We start from the raw sequence: 16,577 nt of genomic DNA, 5'->3' as shown, positions 1-16,577 counted from the left end.
AATATGGGGATATGGTCAGTGGAGCGTGACCCACTTAAAATGAAGAGCTCCGCTGAAGCAGCAGGTACTGGGTTCCTGGGCGGGCTCAGATGTGGCCACCTGCTGCATTTCCAGGGTGGCGGTGGGGGAACTGGCCCAGATGCCTGAGTCCTGACCCTAGATTTCCAGGTGAAGCATACCACCTAGGCTGCCTCCTACTGCCAAGTTCACAGCCAGCTCAAGGCTCACAACCTCTTTGCTGAGCACAAACCCTCCTGGGATGAAGCCAATTCCTAGAAACAAAGTCTGGATGTGGAAAGAATACTGGGCTGGGATCCTACCTCTTGCTGGCTGGGTGACCTTGGGCATATACATCCCTTAGTCACTCTGAGGCCTAGCTTTCATTTCCTCCAGTTGGGGATTAAACACAGTAGGCAAGGGCTGTGCCCTCCAACTAGTCCCTCCTTCACCTGCCCCATCTTCTCTGGTGAACTTCCTTGCAGAACCTCAAGACTGCACAGGGACAAGCAGAGCGAGCCACTTTCTATCATCAAAGTCCAAGACCATGTTAGTACTTTTGTCATTCTGTGGCCCTAGCATATCATATCCATTTTATAGATGACACAGCCAAGGCCCAGAGAATTTCCATGACTGGCCCAAGGCCAAATATTTCAGAGGTTACAGAGACAAGGCTTGAATGCCAATCTCTCATCCAACGGAGTTGGGCCCTCTGTTTGGTGCCCCCCTGCGCCCCACCACTTATCAAGAGGTGGGAGGAAAAGTCTATTGGTGTGGGAGGATTGGCGACACTCTCCAATTCCAGGATTCTGGAAGTGAGGGATCGTTCCCTGGCTGATACAAAATATGATTTGACAGAGTATTGTGTCCCTTCACTGCATCAAAGTGGGAACATTCACTTTTCAGCCTCCAGACACCATGGTGGAGAAAGTCTCTGTTGGATGCTAATAGGCCTTTAACACCTCTCCAGCGCCCTTTCCCACAGAGGGCACATATCTCAAGCTTTGACAGGCCAGTTTCCAAGTAGAATTTAACTAACTTGGTTTGTTTTCATTGTGCTTATTTTTACTCTTACCTTCTATTTATGGCAAGTGATACTGGTTTCCCATTCAAAGCAGTGATATAACGATTCTCTAGAAAACATGTTCAAGGAAGGGGAAACTGGGTCTTGAATTTAAAGAAAATACTAATAAATGGTGTCTAGATATGGCACAATGAGAATGACTGACGTCTAGTTCAAGGTGGGGAAAATGCAGGAGAGAGTCGGTGCTCAACGGCACCCAGTACGGCCCGGCAGGGCTCTCTCTACAGTGCTTTCCCAGACCTGCTCACAGTGCAGACCTCCATTCAGGTAAGCTAGGCCACGGTGATTCCGCCGTCCCTCACGGCTGCATGTGCGCGGCCCCTGGGCCATCTCATGGGGTTCCGTGGCCCCGAGACCTCGGGAAGCTGCGGCTCAGGGCGTCTAGCCGCGTACCTGGGGATTTCCGCGATGGAGGAGGGCCCGGGAGCCGTGGTCCGTGGGCTGCTGCCCTACTCAGCAAGAACAGCTGGGGACCCAGGCCGATTAGTGGCGGGACACTCACAAGTCACCTGCGGCCGGGGCAGTGTGCGTGTGAGTGCGAGCGCAGACATCAGCCTCCGAGGCCTGTGTCACCCTCTGGCCACTACGCGCGTCCTCGGCCACCCTCAACTCCCCCGCCCCAGCAGCCACGGCCCCACGAGCGTGGGCACGCGGAGCACCAGACTGCAGCACCCGGGCGGCCCGGGGCGGGGCGGTGGACCGGAGCCAGGCCGCAGGACCCACCGCCCATTGGTCGAGCACAGTGCTGGGGGCGGGGCGCCGGGCGAAGGCGGGTGAGCCGGCTCCCGGAGGCGGAGGCCAGCGCGGGGCGGCGGGACCTGCGTCTCGGAGCTGCAGAGTGGGTGGGTGGGTCGGGCTTAGGGATTCTCGCAGGGTCGGCAGAGGACGTCCAGACCTGTGCTGGGCTTCTAATGCTAGGACTTCCATCAGCAGCCTGGGTTCCGACCACTTTTCCGAGGGACCATTGACCTTGATCTGTGGGGCGTTCGCCTTCGGGAGAGGGAAGGAGGGAGGAGCCCGGGGCCCCGCAGACCGAAAGTTCGCCTGCTCTGGGGCCCGAGGAGGTAAAGTGGGAGGAACAGCCGGTTTAGGCTAACTCCGAGCTGCGAAACCTTGGGGCGGCGTTGAAGACCCCCTCCCACTCGCGCGCGAAGCTCCGCGCCTTGCTCCTCCTTCAGCCGCTGGCTTCGCCTCGCAGGGTTTCAGAAAGGAGCCTTGCCTCCCGCGCGGGCAGAGCGGCGGAGCTGCGGGCCAAGGAGGAAGCCGCGGCGAGCTGGGCAGCTCCCCAACCTGAGCGACCCCTTTGGGGAGGGCAGAGAAGGCAGCATAGGCGGCCAGGACGAGGGCGCCCATCCACGCACACACCCACGGCCACCTTCAAAGGACCCTCTGGTAGTCTCCGAGGACTCTTTTTAAGCCCAGGAGTCTCCCCTACCGCTCTCCCCCAAGCTCGGATCCCCAGGCGGGGAGCCGGGGACCCAACGTCCCCGCGCCTCCGGGCTCCTGGCTCAGCAGGAGTCCCCCGGGTCCGGGCAGGGCAGGGCCGGCGGGGGCAAGCCGGAGCCCGCCCAGCGCCCGGGCCCACCCGAGTCCTTGGAACCTACCCATGGAGCACCAGCTCCCTCTGACCCCTTGCCCGGCTGCACTCAACCCGACGAACCGAGCAGCGCAGAGGAGGAGCCCGGCGCAGTGACCCGGGAGTCGCCGCAGACCCTGGAAGGCTCAGGGCACCGAGAGGCAGGCTGTTCCTCGCACCTCCAGGCTCTTCCAGGCAGCCCTCCGAGCAGAAACAGAGGCCTGGTCCGCCATTCCCAGGTAGGAAAGAGACACCCGACAGAATTGGGGAGCTGGATGAAGTGGGGAAGCCAGGAAAAAAGGTTTGAGGAATGTCGCAGGAAGGCTAGGTGAAGCTTTACATGACTTGCATTGTAAAACTGATTTAACTCCTGCTATGTGTCAGGCCCATACAGGAACTTTACATATGCAAAGAAGATTAAGTTAGTTGAGCACCTACTATGTGTCAGGCTGGGTGTTAGGCCCTTTAGTTTCTGGTAAGAAAGACTCATTGAAGTTCTACTCTTATTGATTTGGGGCTAGGAGCTTCCATTTAGGAGCCCGTTTAAATATAAGGAAACTGTCTCAGGGAGGGAAGAGGTACTAACCTTTCCCACACACTCCCATCTTCCTTCCTGGGCCAGCTGCTGCTGCCTGCATACCTGGAAAGCCATGGGGCTGGGATGTGGCCAGTTGGTGTTCTCCCCTTCCCCCTGGAGGGAGGATTGCAGAGCAACCTCCTTGTCCACAGTTATTTGAGCTTTTTCTGGTTGGTGCAAGGAGTGAATTTCCTGAGTAATTCCCTTCCCAGGATCAGTGTCGTGTACTCAGCTAGCCAGAGGGCCCCCAAGCACCTGTGAAGGCTCCCTCTGACCTCTCCTCCCTTTGCCCCCAGCCCTGGGAGGATAATGAAAAGTGCTGTGCAGGACCTTATGGGAGTAGGAGGCTGGGCTGGGAAGGGCTTCCAGCTCAGGATCCCATGATTCAGACTTCCCCTGGCCTCAGAGAGACAAGATGGGATCCCCCAAGACCTCTGCCTATGCTCCAAGAAGTCCCTGGAGTGCCAAGAAGCACTAACTAACAAAGCAAAGAGCCTGCTTACTATGTGCCAGGAGCTGTATCAGACTCTTGGCTTCTCACTGGACTTTGAAGATCACGCTCTGGGTTTGTTTCAACCATATTCCTTTGAAAGATGAGCAACCCCACCAGGCCAGGCCATTTGCCCACAGTTGCTGTGTTGATGAGAGGCAGAGCTGGTCTGCTGACAGCTGGTGCCTGCCTGCTTTCTTCCAGCCTGAGCCACCAAGGGTGGTGAGGTTGGCTTTGCAAAGCCCCCAATTCATCTCAGCATGGGCATGGAGGCCAGGCCAGTGGGTCCATGTGTGCCCAGAGAGGCTGGGACGTGTCCTAATGGAGGAGGCTTGAGGTGTGGGAGGGAGGGGGAGAGCAGTGCAGGGCCAGGAGCTCTGGGGACCTCATGGGGAGGGGGACACAGGAGGATGCATCCAGACTCTCATCCTGCTGCCCTTGCTCACCTGACCCCTCCACCTTCCAGGCAGACCCTGGAGGAGGGGCTCAAGGACGAAGGGAGTGAGTCCACAGATGTATTCACTAGGAGCCGCTGAGCAGGGTTTGGGGGAGAGTCCTGGGCAGGGAGCCCGCAGCCAGCTGCCTGTAGGGAGAGAGAGGGAATGAGAATGTAATAGGCCTCCAGGGTCATTTCTCCTGCCTGACTCCAGCTGAGGCTTCACTGAGTCAGACACTCTTTTGGTCTGGGCGCGGGTCTTCATAGAGGTAAGAGCCCATGCTTTGGAGCCAATGGCCTGATATTAATCCTGACCCGGCCAGTCATCTGTGTGAACTGGAGCAAGTGACTCAGACTCCCTGACCTGTAGTGTCTGTCCCTATTGGTCCAGCGGGTCATTGGTGGCCCCCTCTTCATGGAGCTGTTGTGAAGTCATTGGAATAAGGCACACAGAGTACCCAGCATGATGGAAGCCTGCCTGGCTGTGGTGACTATTCCCCTAGAATGGCCCCACCCCATCTCTGCTTCAGGCCTTTCTTCCTTCCAGGGGCCCTTAGAATGTCTTGGCATCTGCCAAGTCACAGAACTTGTATTCGGGTACTCATGCTGGTGTCAGCCCCCGTTAACCACCAGGATGGGACTCTAAACTCTAAAGGGGCCCTTTGAACTCTGACCCTTGTCTGCCCCTCACTGTATAAGTTCAGCCTGGCTGAAGACAGAAGAAAAGGCAGCAGAGGCGAGAAGCTGTGCTCTCAGCGCTGCCCACAGCACCTCCTCTGGGGGAGGAGGAGGGGAAGGAGATGTGGGGGTGGGAGGCGGAGCCCACAGAGGGGCTTTCACCTGGTGTCCAGGGGTCTGGGTGCCTTGCGTAGCCCCATGTGGCTGAGGCCATGTGATGACTCACAGTGTTCTCTCAAAGAAGAAAACTGCATTTTCTCCCCTTCTTCTTTGCCTCTTTCTGAGTCCCTGCCTCCTCTCTCTGCGCCTTAGCCCTGTCAGTCATTGATGTTAGCACACCTGTACTAGGAGGAGTGCCAGTGGTAGAGGCTGGGGCAGGTAGTGATGGAGACAAACACTGTCCCTGGGGGCTCCTGGACTCCTTCCCTCTCAGTCTGGACAGAGGAGGCTACCAACAAGGTCAGGGTCCCTGCAGCAGAACTTGGGGAAAGGGCTGTCCTGGAGTGGGCCTCCCCCAACCCCCCATCTCCGCTAAAGGCCCAGGCTGGCTCATCCAGCCCCAAAGGAGACAGAGATGGGTTCGTTGCTGTTGGTCTTGTATGCCCCACTCCCCACTGCCCACCTATGAGTGTGCTCAGGGCACTGAGACGCTCCTCATGCCAGGCCCTAGGCTCCCAGGCAGGGTCAGGGTGGAGGGAGAAGGCCCCATAAAGAGACTGAGGTGAGCTGCAGAAGCAGAGCCATTTGCTTCATTCGCTCACGGATCACTTACTGAGCACCTGCTCTATGCACGGCACTGAAATCCTGTGGGATAAATTGGAAGATGGCTTCAGACATGAATTGGGTGGATGATATGAGGGTCTTAGGCTTGGAGTCACTGCCCTGGCTTCCTTATTAACTCATGGGCCAGTAACATAGCTTTTAAGCACCAGGGCCCTTATTTGTCAAAGAGGGAAGATCATATGTACCTCATAGGGAGGTGGTGCGGAGACTCCATAGCATGGGCAGACTGCCTGTGGTCCTATCCCTCCTTTGCTGGTTATGGTCTGTGTAACCACAAGCAAGTTACTAAACTTTTCTGTGCTTCAATTTCCTCATCTGTAAGTGGGATAACTCTACCTGCCTTCTGGGGCTGCTGAGGGATGAAGTGGGTTCAGCATTTAGAACATTCTGGCATATATTAACTGCAGAATAAATGTCAGCTATCGTTATTCTATACTTAGCACAGTGCTTGGCACATGGCAGAGGCTTGGCTAATGATGATCATTATCCTGGCTCCAGGCCTGGGGTCAGCGGTGTGCTAAGTGGGCTTATTGTATGCCTCTTTGCAGTTCATTCATTGACATCATCTTGGTAGCTTGGAATTGGCCACGTGGCAGTATGTACGCCATGGACATTGACAAACACTACCAATAAGAGGTTTTTAAAAGGGTATTTTTGAGAGCCAGTTTATGGCATAGCGACTCTCAGTCGGGCAGGCTTGCCAATTCAAATGCCTGAATACCCCGAACAGGACATGTGCCAGGGGACCTGCACACAGGAACTACCGCCATCTCAGGGCTCTTGGCATCATGGCTGATAGAACAGTGTGATGTTGGAGAGAGCCTCCGGGTAAATGGAGGAGGCACTCCAGGCTCCTGACCCAGGGTGCGCAGAGGTGGTGGCCAGTTGTAGCTAGCACACACAGGCCTTCTTGCCTTCTCTGAGCAGATGAACTCCAAAAACACAGCCTCGTCTCCCCACCTAGCTGGCGGCTTCGGGCAGTGCCCAGCCTGCACACCGTTTGTGGCAGCCTGGGGGTCAATATTTTAGCAGGCCTGTATCCATTTGTTGTTCCTCTTCTCTAAGGAGGGCAGGGGTTTCTGTTGGGGTGGGCAGGGGTCAGAGAAACCATCAAAGAGGAGGTGCCATTTGAATCAGACCCTGAAACACAAAGGGAAGGGGGTGGTCAGGGGGAGAGACTAGCCCGAGCTAGGGAGTGGTGGCAGATCTCAGCAGAGCCCAAAGCAGCTCGAGTGACCGGGACTTAGGGGTGCTGGGGGGTTGGGATGGGTGTGGAGATAGGAAGGGAGGGTGGCTGGACTGTGACTGGGCCTGATGGAGCCCTGGAGGCTGACGTATGTCCGCTTGGGGTTTGGAATTGGGTCCATTTCAGCCTCTTCCACAAGGCCAGGTGGCTCCCACAGAAAATTCTGAGTCTATCTAGAACCATAAACCCTTGGAGTTATGAGGGACTTGAGTTGTTCATGGGTCATTTCTCTGACCCTCATCCCCTACTCCAGGTATTTGGGTCGCCTGAGTAAACCCCCAGGGGCCAAAAATTGCCAGGCAGCCCGGGTTTTGGCGTGGAAGATGTGGTCTGGACGCGGCCTTTCCCTTCCTCGGGGACGGCTGGAGGGCATGGCACCCTGTGCTCACAATGCTCTTTCCTATGTCATGTCGCGGAATCTCAGGCTTCTGGGAGGCCAGAGTTGGAAAGGATGGATGGATCAGGGAGAGCACCGAGTCTAACAAGAGTTAACATTTTTTGTTTGTTTTAAAGAGTTAACATTTCTGAGATCTTGCCATGTGTTGAGTCTATTTTAAAGATGAGAAGAGTGACTCCCAGGGAAGCTAGATAACTTAACCAGGAACAGTACTGAGTCAGTGATAAAAAAAATGAGGATTCAAGCCCTAACAGTCCCCTGCTGGAATAAATAAGGGGTGAATGAATGAATGAGTAAGTAGTTGAGTGAAGGAAGAAAGAAACGAGGGCATGAATGAATGAATGGGCGGAACTCCAACGCCCCTCAGAGATTCCCTAGTCTACCCATTTTACAGACAGAAAACTGAGACCTAGTCAGGAGCCACGCAGAGGAGGCCAAGGCCTCCAGCCAGGGCCTCCTGACGCCTGCTTCCTGCTCTCTGTCACAGCCCCGAGCCATGATGAAGACCTTGTCCAGCGGGAACTGCACATTCAGCGTGCCCGCCAAGAACTCGTACCGCATGGTGGTGCTGGGCGCCTCGCGGGTGGGCAAGAGCTCCATTGTCTCCCGCTTCCTCAATGGCCGCTTCGAGGACCAGTACACGCCCACCATCGAGGACTTCCACCGGAAGGTCTACAACATCCGAGGCGACATGTACCAGCTGGACATCCTGGACACGTCCGGCAACCACCCTTTCCCCGCCATGCGCAGGCTCTCCATCCTCACAGGTGGGTGCCGGGGTGGGCCTGGGACGCCACGTGTGTGAGCGTGTGCGCTCGGCACTTGACGGTTTGCAGAGCAGGTGTATCTCCATCGTCTGAGGCGAAGGTCTCAGCAAGCCCCCACGCACTGTGAGGGGAAGAGGTGTGTGCTGCTTGCCCAGGCAAATTTGAAGCCGGGGCCCCAACTCCATCCTGTCTGACTCTGGATCAATTACTCACGACTCCCGGGGCACGACTTCCAGATCAAGAGCTGATACGAATGGGCAGTGGGGTGTTCCTCTCTGGGGAACGGGGGAGCTGCTGCCTTCCTCCTGGGGGAAGTGACTCAGCAGAGCTCTGGGGCCCATGGTCAGTCTGCTGGGCTTAGGTCTCTTGACACCCATGTCCTTGGCCACCTTATAGAGCGATAACAACAGGACCTGGGCAGTGGTCAGCCAGAGGGCAGACGGGACCCCTGCCCATGCTAGGGGCTCCATAATAATTACAGTAACAGTCATGGCACTAGCTAACACTGATCAAGAACTGTGGAGCCTGGACCCAGTCGTAGAGCTTGGCGTTTATATATTTAATCCTCACATCTAACCTAGGAGATGGGTTTTTGCCTCCATTTTGCAGTTGGGGAAACTGAGGCCCAGAGAGGTTAAGTTACTGCAGGTGGTAACAGCTGATAAATGGAAGTCTGTCTCATGCTTTACTACTAAGCTATCCTGCAGCCCCTCAGCCCTGCCGGGTGTGCTGGGAGGTGGGGGGAGATGGTTGGGGATTATGGGGGCAGGTGGAGATGTGGAGCTGGGCCACCATTTACATGACTCAGTCAGTTTGGGTGACAGCTAAGACAGCAGGCCTAGAAACCCGTCTGCCTGGGGCTGTATCCTGCCTCCCCTGCTTCCTGGTTTTGAACCGGGCATAGACTTTATCTCTTTGTGCCTCAGTTTTCTCCTATGTATGCTGGCCTTGCATTAGCACCCATCCCAAAGGTCATTGTGAGAATTAAATAAGTTAATATATGAAAAGTGCTAGGTGAGCAGATAGTAAGTGCTCAATAAATATTGGTTTTAAAGCAGCATTTATAGTGTGCCTGCTACGGGCTCTGCAGAGTCATGTCCTAAGCCATGCCCCTCCCATTGCCGGGCAGTGGTGAAGGGGAGGAATGAGCTAGTACCCACCCTCCAGTCATTGCTAAAGTAACCTCCAAATCAGACATTTCCGCACCAAATAACGCATGCCATGCCACACTCCCCCACACGGTAGTCAAGCCCTGTCTTGGGGTGCTCTGGGCAGACACCTTCCTCCAGGTTATCCTTGCTTACCACCTGACACAGATCACACTCAGGCCCCCCACTCCATATTCTGGAGAGAAAGTGTGTGGACAGACAGAACCCTGGGTTGGCCTGGGTTCAAGTCCTGGCTCCACCACTGGGGTGGCTTAGACTTAAGAGTCCAGGTCTAAACCTCCATCTTGCCAGCTGCACAGTGAGCATAACCCTGCTTCCTCCAGGTGTGGCTGAGAGGACAGGAGGAGAGCGTGTGGGGGGCACTTCCAGCACACGCTGAATATTCCAGGAATGTCAGCTCTTGGGGAGGAGCCTGCGTACCCACCCACGTAAATAAGGCAAACGTCAGAAGGAAGGAGAAAGAAGAGGCAGAGAGGGACCATATGCATATTTTTAAAGTGAATTTTTAATTACAGACATCATATGCAAACACACCCTCCTTTAAACATATAGACAAGGCTAAAGGCCCCCTGAACCATGGCCCCACCCCCAGATGCCGGCTCCCTCCCAGAGTTGGCCACCCCATCAGTTTGGTGTGGACTCTTCCGGTCCTCCCCCACGAACACATTGACATTCATATTGAATCCCCCAAATAGAGATTGTATTGTCTGTCTCTCTTTTATGTGCATCTGCCATTCCAAGCACATCTGTCTGCCACTTGCTTTTCTACTCACCAATCCGTGCCTCGTTTTCCAACCTGGTGCTGGTGCGCAGGACACTGAAAACCATTAATTCTGCCGTCACCTCTCCTTCCAGCCGCCTGCCCTGCTGGCTGACTCTGGAGCTTGGCATCGCCATCTTGCATTTGAATAAGTCAAGGCCGCCCAATCCTCAGGGGGCCCAGGATTAGCCTAATGGGACGTGTTTGGCAGCCCAAGCAGAATTGGTTGCCAGGCTGGTGCTGCCTGACAAGTGCCTTTTTAAAGAGCCCACACTGTCATTCATTCCATCCTGTCCCGTCCTGTCCATTCAGCTAGCTTTATGAACACCCACTGTGTGCTGGGCACTGGGGGACGAGGAGAGGGTGACAAAGTCCCCTCTATCCCAGCGCTTACTGTTCAGAGCACACCACTGGCCAGAACACAGTTCTGAACATGGCATGTGCTATCATGGGGACAGATGACGTGCTCTGGGGTCCAGAGGGATGGGACCCCCTCCAGCTGCCAGGGCTGGAGTTGCTTGGTTCTCCCCTTGAGAACTTGAGCCAGTTGCCAACGCCTCTGAGCCGCTGTTTTCTTGTCTGTAAAACATAGATCTTACCATCTCACCAAAGTGAGGAAGGTTCTTTGAGCATGAGGTTGTAAGATCTGGAAACTGGGATGAAGGTGCCAGCCTTCTCTGTCACTCCTGCCACCTCCACATCGTCCCTGTTTCAGATTCCAAGGTCTTGAGTGATGCAGTGAGCTACACTGGGGATAGTGTGGGTCTTGGAGGCCAGTGTTCGCTTATTCTTCCAAGATTTGTTCAAGAAGCAAAGAGCACCTCTTGCGTGCCTGGCACTGGCTAGGTGAGGACAGATTCAGGCCCAAGTCTTGGCCTGGCCTCATGGGCGCTATGTGATCTGGGGCAGGTTGCTCACCCTTTCTGAACTGCAGTATGCCCACCTGTACCACGAAGGTAAGGAAATCTCACAAAGGGGTTTTGTAGTGAGTCAGGGGAAAAAGTGGGCATGGAGTGTTGACCCGTGCCAGCTCTTACAGGTACTTGTTCTCATTCTCACTGTTGATACCTGAGCCCCTGAGCAGCGTCACTCTCCGGTCATTATCTCCCGTGACTTTCAGGATCATCTCACATGGCAATGTTTCCTCCTCACGGGATGGATGGGGAAACGAGATTTAGAGAGGTTGCACGGCCCGCTGAGGGCCATGTGACTAGTAAGTGGAGGAGGCAAGGTGTACACCTGGGCAGCCTGATGCCAACACTCTGAGTCCCTGCTATGCAGGAGGTGCAACTCCAGGCCCTGGGGATGTACACTGAACCAGACAGGCAGGGCCCTGCCTCTCATGGAAATTGTATTATTATTCTAACACCATCCCCCAAGTTCCTAAGTCACTCACCCCGTCTCCAGCCCTGCGGAGAAATGTAGGCTGAGTTAACCGTGTTCATCCGAACCAGACTGTGCCACGGATGAGCCTCGCGGGGAGGGGTGGTCAGGAGCTGCCTGTGCACTCACCACCTGGGGTTTCTCTCCTTGCAGGTGACGTCTTCATCCTGGTGTTCAGCCTGGATAACCGGGAGTCCTTTGACGAGGTCAAGCGCCTCCAGAAGCAGATCCTGGAGGTCAAGTCCTGCCTGAAGAACAAGACCAAGGAGGCAGCGGAGCTGCCCATGGTCATCTGCGGCAACAAGAATGACCACGGCGAGCTCTGCCGTCAGGTGCCCACCACCGAGGCCGAACTGCTGGTGTCGGGTGACGAGAACTGTGCCTACTTCGAGGTGTCGGCCAAGAAGAACACCAACGTGGACGAGATGTTTTATGTGCTCTTCAGCATGGCTAAGCTGCCGCACGAGATGAGCCCCGCCCTGCATCGCAAGATCTCCGTGCAGTATGGCGACACCTTCCACCCCAGGCCCTTCTGCATGCGTCGCGTCAAGGAGACGGATGCCTACGGCATGGTCTCGCCCTTCGCCCGCCGCCCCAGTGTCAACAGTGACCTCAAGTACATCAAGGCCAAGGTCCTTCGGGAGGGCCAGGCCCGGGAGCGGGACAAATGCACCATCCAGTGAACGAGAGGGACGCTGGGGTGGGGCTTAGGCAGTGCCTTATGGGAGGTGGCCCCAGATGCCCACATCCCCCTCTGAGACCCTAGTGGCAGTCGTGTTGGAGGACCTTTGGCGTCAGACTGGAAGAACCCAGCCTTGAACCTCTGTACCTTCTCTTGCCTTCTTGCCACATCCCTCTGATTCCATGGTTTCCCCGTGGTTCCAGCTCCTCCCTGTGGGGACCCATCTCCGCAGAGCAGGAGACAAGGTTGGGAGCCATCTGGACTCAGCAGGGACCCAAGACAGAGCCTTCCTGTCCTTGGGTGGTAAGAAACACTGATGTCAGAGGGCCAGGACCCCCGTATCTGATGGAGCCTCCTGGAACGGTCACTGGATGAAAACAGCACCCAGAGCCAGATGGGGGAGAGCTCTGCAGTCCTGGCGTGAGGCCCAGCTTGGTTTAGCTGACCGCTGAGACCCCCCAACACATACCACCCCTACACTCCTAATTCCAAAACTCTTGTCCTCTGGCTCCGCTGTTTCTACCTTTGCCCCCTCAGTTGGCTCCTGGCTATCGCTAACATCAAGCCGGGGCATCTATGTGTTTGAAGGGGGTACACAACGTCTCCTGGACCACGTCCATCTCCAGGACCACCTTCCTCCTGAGCCGCCCTCCCAGGCTCCTCCCGTCTGCTGGTTGTGCTTTGTTGTTACAGCTGTCCTCATGATGTGTGTAGCATAGGAATGGAAATCCTTGTACTGTAAAGCCTTGTAACCCTTTGCTGGCCAGGCCCCTACCCAGTTCAGATCCACTGCCTCCCCGGCTCCCAGATGGGGTTTCTGTGGCTTGTCTGCAGCTGGACACTGCCCTCTGTCCTGAACTTTACAGTTTACACTCACACAGGCAGGGCCGGCTGCTGGCGCTTCTGCTCCAGCCCCCGACCCCCCAGCTGATTCAGGACAGAGCTAGAACCAGGCTCTCCTGGGCCGTGCTTGTTCCTCAAGCATTTATTGAGCGCCTGCTGCGTGCTGGGTTCACTGTGTGCTAGGAAACAAAGAGAGTGAGTGATGCACTTTATGACCCAAGGCCAGTCCCTTCCTCCGTCCTGGCCTCGTTCCCTTCACCTGCCCGTCCTCTGCCCACCCCTGCTGTTCTACTCCCTTCTGCACACACAGTTGTTGGGAGGCTTGGAGGAGCAGCCTAGAGCCAGAGCTGAGCCCGGGAGAGGTAGGTGGAAAAGCTTCCCGGTGGGTCTCTTGTCTGGGATAAGGCTGTACTGGGTACCAGGCCTGGTGGGATTTGAACTCATAGAGACCAAAGGCTTTTGTCATCAGCTTTTAACAAATACATTTTGTATTTTAACCTCTTGAAAAATATTGGTGTTTAGGGCCATAAGGAACATTAGTGATCATCTAGTGACCCTTTCCAAAGCCCGGAGAGGGTAAGTAACTTGCCCCAGGTCACACAGCAAGACTATGAGTGGCAGAAGTCTATGAGAAGACCATGATGTGGGTCCTTTTCTTATACTGCCTCTAAGGGCTCCTGTAGGTTATGTGTACACTGTGCCCACGTATGTAATGTGCACAAATGTGAACACATACACACAAGCCTTGGCCTCAGCTCTGCACACCCTACACCCCTGGCCTGGCCCCTGCTGCTCATTGCAGCAGCCCTGACCCTGCTTCTGTGCCCCCGTCCAGCCCCTGCCTAAATCCTCTAAGCAGACCGGCTACCTTGGCCAAGATAAGTGTATAGCCTGGTCTCACCCAGATCTCTGTGTACACTCTCAATTAAAGTGGGTTTGTTTCTAAACCATGTCTTTTTAATTTTTTAGCAAGTGAAACAGATAGGAAGGGAGATGAGACGCATCAACTCATGTTGCAGCACCTTAGTTGTTCATTGATTGCTTTCTCATGTGCCTTGACCGGGGGGATATAGCAGAGCAAGTGACCCCTTGCTCAAGCCAGCGACCTTGGGCTTCAAACCAGTGACCTTTGGGCTCAAGCCAGTGAACATGGGGTCATGTCTATAATCCCACGCTCAAGCTAGAGACTTATGCTCGAGCTGGTGAGCCCACGCTCACGCTAGGTGACCCCACACTCAACCCGGATTAGACAGTGCTCAAACCGGCAACCTTAGGGTTTCAAACCTGGGTCTTCAGTGTCCCAGGTCAATGCTCTATCCACTGCGCCACCACCAGTCAGCACCGTGTCCTTAGCATATTTCCTGTATTTCCAAGAGGAGGTTGTCTCTTTCCCCTCCAGCTGGACTTTCCCTCCCCAAGTGGCACCTGCTTGGGGGCCCTTGCTTTGTGTGTCAGTCTTCAAGGTTAAGTATGTGGGGGAGGGCAAGGAATAAACCCTAAGCTTTCTGGGCCGCGTGTGTGTGTGTGTGTGTGTGTGTGTGTGTGCGCGTGCGCGCGCGCGCGCATGCACGCATGCTGAGTGTCTGTATCCCTTTAGAGGGGTGGCCAGGTAGGACAGGAGAGGACCCTATGGACCATCAGCCCATTAGAGTCCTCATAGTCTGAGTTCTGTGTGGCTCCTATAGAGCATTGGTTTTGCTCCCAGGGAACATTTGGCAATGTCTAGAAACATTTTTGATTTTCAGAACTGGGTAGGGTGGGTGCTATGCTACCAGCATCTGGTGGAAGAAGATTAGAGATGCTGTTGAACACCCTCCAGGGGCCAGGACAGCCCACAAGTCACCCTGCTTTGGATGTTGGCAGCAGGTGGCCTCCTCAGTTGGCCTGTCAGCCCCCGAGGGCAGTACATTGCTCAGGTCTGTGCATGGTCGATACAATGTACAACTTTCTGGGTGGCTTTTCATCAACACTGGACAAGCACAGTGTGCCCCTTTGGGAGGTGAGACAGGACATGGTGGGGTGGCAGGTGGAGGTAGAAGGAGAAGGTCTTGTCCCGGTACAAACCCAAACGTGCCAGCTGGGACTGTGCTTCTCCCTGGGTGGAGGAAAGAGAAGGGGACCGGCGTGCACCGGCTGCATACTTTCCACACCCCAGCTCGCACCGTCCTCAGTCTCCGGCCCCAAGAGAAACACGCTCCTCGTGTTTGTCCATTTCCAATATTATGTCCAAGACGGCACAGCCGATGAAGTAGCAGATTGGGGATTCCAAACCAGAGGTCATTGAGTTCCAGGTGGGTGAGGGAAGGATTTACACCTGGGAGACAGAGACGAGTTTGTGGCGTTGATCGCTTGGCCAAGTCCACTGAGCATGTAGGTGTGGGGCCCGGAAGCAGTGGTCAGGTCGGGCCTTGCACCTGTAGAGTCAGACAGCTCCCTGCAGGCCAGGAGCTCAGGATCCATCCGGAGTGAGAAGCCCCTGTTTGCATATTCACAAAGCAAGGTGAGCCCAGCTATGGCGGAGGCCAAACCGGGGAACCTGGGATGTGGGGGAGCCGGGGAGAGCTCCCAACCTCTGCTCTCCGAGGTGGGAGCCCAGCTCCCTCCTCTGCCCACCAGGGAGCACCCCATGATCTGGCAAGTCACACCCACGAGAGAAGGTCATGTGGGAAGCAAGTCACCCTGGTGCTTTCTGGGACCTGGTATTTGTAAACATGTAATGTGGCGGCGACCACTCCTTCTGCACTGCAGGTCAGCGCTGCAGCACGAGACCAGTCGGCCAAACGGCAGCAGCTGGGCACACCAAACCAAGCCTCCCAAAGTGCCAGGCCCAGCCCATCTCCTCCATGTGCCACGGCAAGTAAGTCATGTCCTCTCCCGGTTTCCAGGTTTCAGTTGGTTCTGCCCTAAATGGGAGATAGGGTGGAGGGCAGCTGGACCAGAGAGCACACAAACAGCTCCTTGTAGCCCTGGGCTGCCTGCAGGAGAATTAATATTCCTATTACATAACCCACAACATTCCAATCGTTACTAAGCAGAACACACTTGCTCCAGCCCCCTTCCCCCCACACACACACCCCGCACCCCACAGACTCACCCTAGAGTCTATGGTTAACCAGCAAAGGGCTTTGGCAAAGGAGAAAGACTTCCCTGACAAATCTCCTCTTAGCCCTAAGATGGAGGGTGTAATAAGATCATAGGAAAATTCCCCTCATGGGAGACCCTTCAGAGACAAGCCCGGGACAGTCAGTTTAATTCTCGATGCTCAGAAGGGAAAGTTGAAAATCTGACGTCAGAGAATTCTGCACTGTGAATTCTAAGTATTTGTTCTGCCTCCCTGAACCTGTCACTTACTCAAAAGAAAAACTTCAGTCTGCATCACAGCTTGGTGGGGACTGACGGGAGGCCAGCCGGGGTTGAGTGGCAAAGGCTGCTGGGAACAGGAAGGGGGAGGAGCAAGGGAACTGACTTGTGTTGAACACCTACTGTGCACCAAACACTGTGCTGGGTCTGTTTGCCTGTATCCTCTCATTGGATCCTCAAGGCAAAGCTATGGAGAGGATTATGAATCTCTTTTTACATACAAGGGAAACTGAGATTCAGAGAGGGAAAGCCATTTGCCCAAGGTTGCACAGCGGAGTAAGAGATCTTCATGTCTGACTGCAAAACATGTCAGGCTTTGGTACTGAAGCTTATGTAACTGGGCTAGCTG

The 16,577-nt window shown here is 55.2% G+C and overlaps 1 protein-coding gene across 1 annotated transcript; it reads left to right on the top strand.

Annotated features, from left to right (window-relative positions):
• Positions 1-2,506: 2,506 nt before the first annotated feature.
• On the top strand, positions 2,507-13,365 carry RASD2 (RASD family member 2). Its single transcript, XM_066259536.1, has 3 exons — positions 2,507-2,896; positions 7,752-8,031; positions 11,497-13,365. The coding sequence occupies exons 2-3, from the start codon at positions 7,761-7,763 to the stop codon at positions 12,024-12,026; spliced, it is 801 nt and encodes a 266-aa protein (XP_066115633.1). The 5' UTR covers positions 2,507-2,896; positions 7,752-7,760; the 3' UTR covers positions 12,027-13,365.
• Positions 13,366-16,577: the final 3,212 nt, after the last annotated feature.

This window comes from Saccopteryx bilineata, chromosome 1, assembly GCF_036850765.1.
Source record: "Saccopteryx bilineata isolate mSacBil1 chromosome 1, mSacBil1_pri_phased_curated, whole genome shotgun sequence".
NCBI classification, from domain to species: Eukaryota; Metazoa; Chordata; class Mammalia; order Chiroptera; family Emballonuridae; genus Saccopteryx; species Saccopteryx bilineata.
Note: the sequence above shows the minus strand (reverse complement) of the source record. Positions and strands in the feature narration are given on the sequence as shown.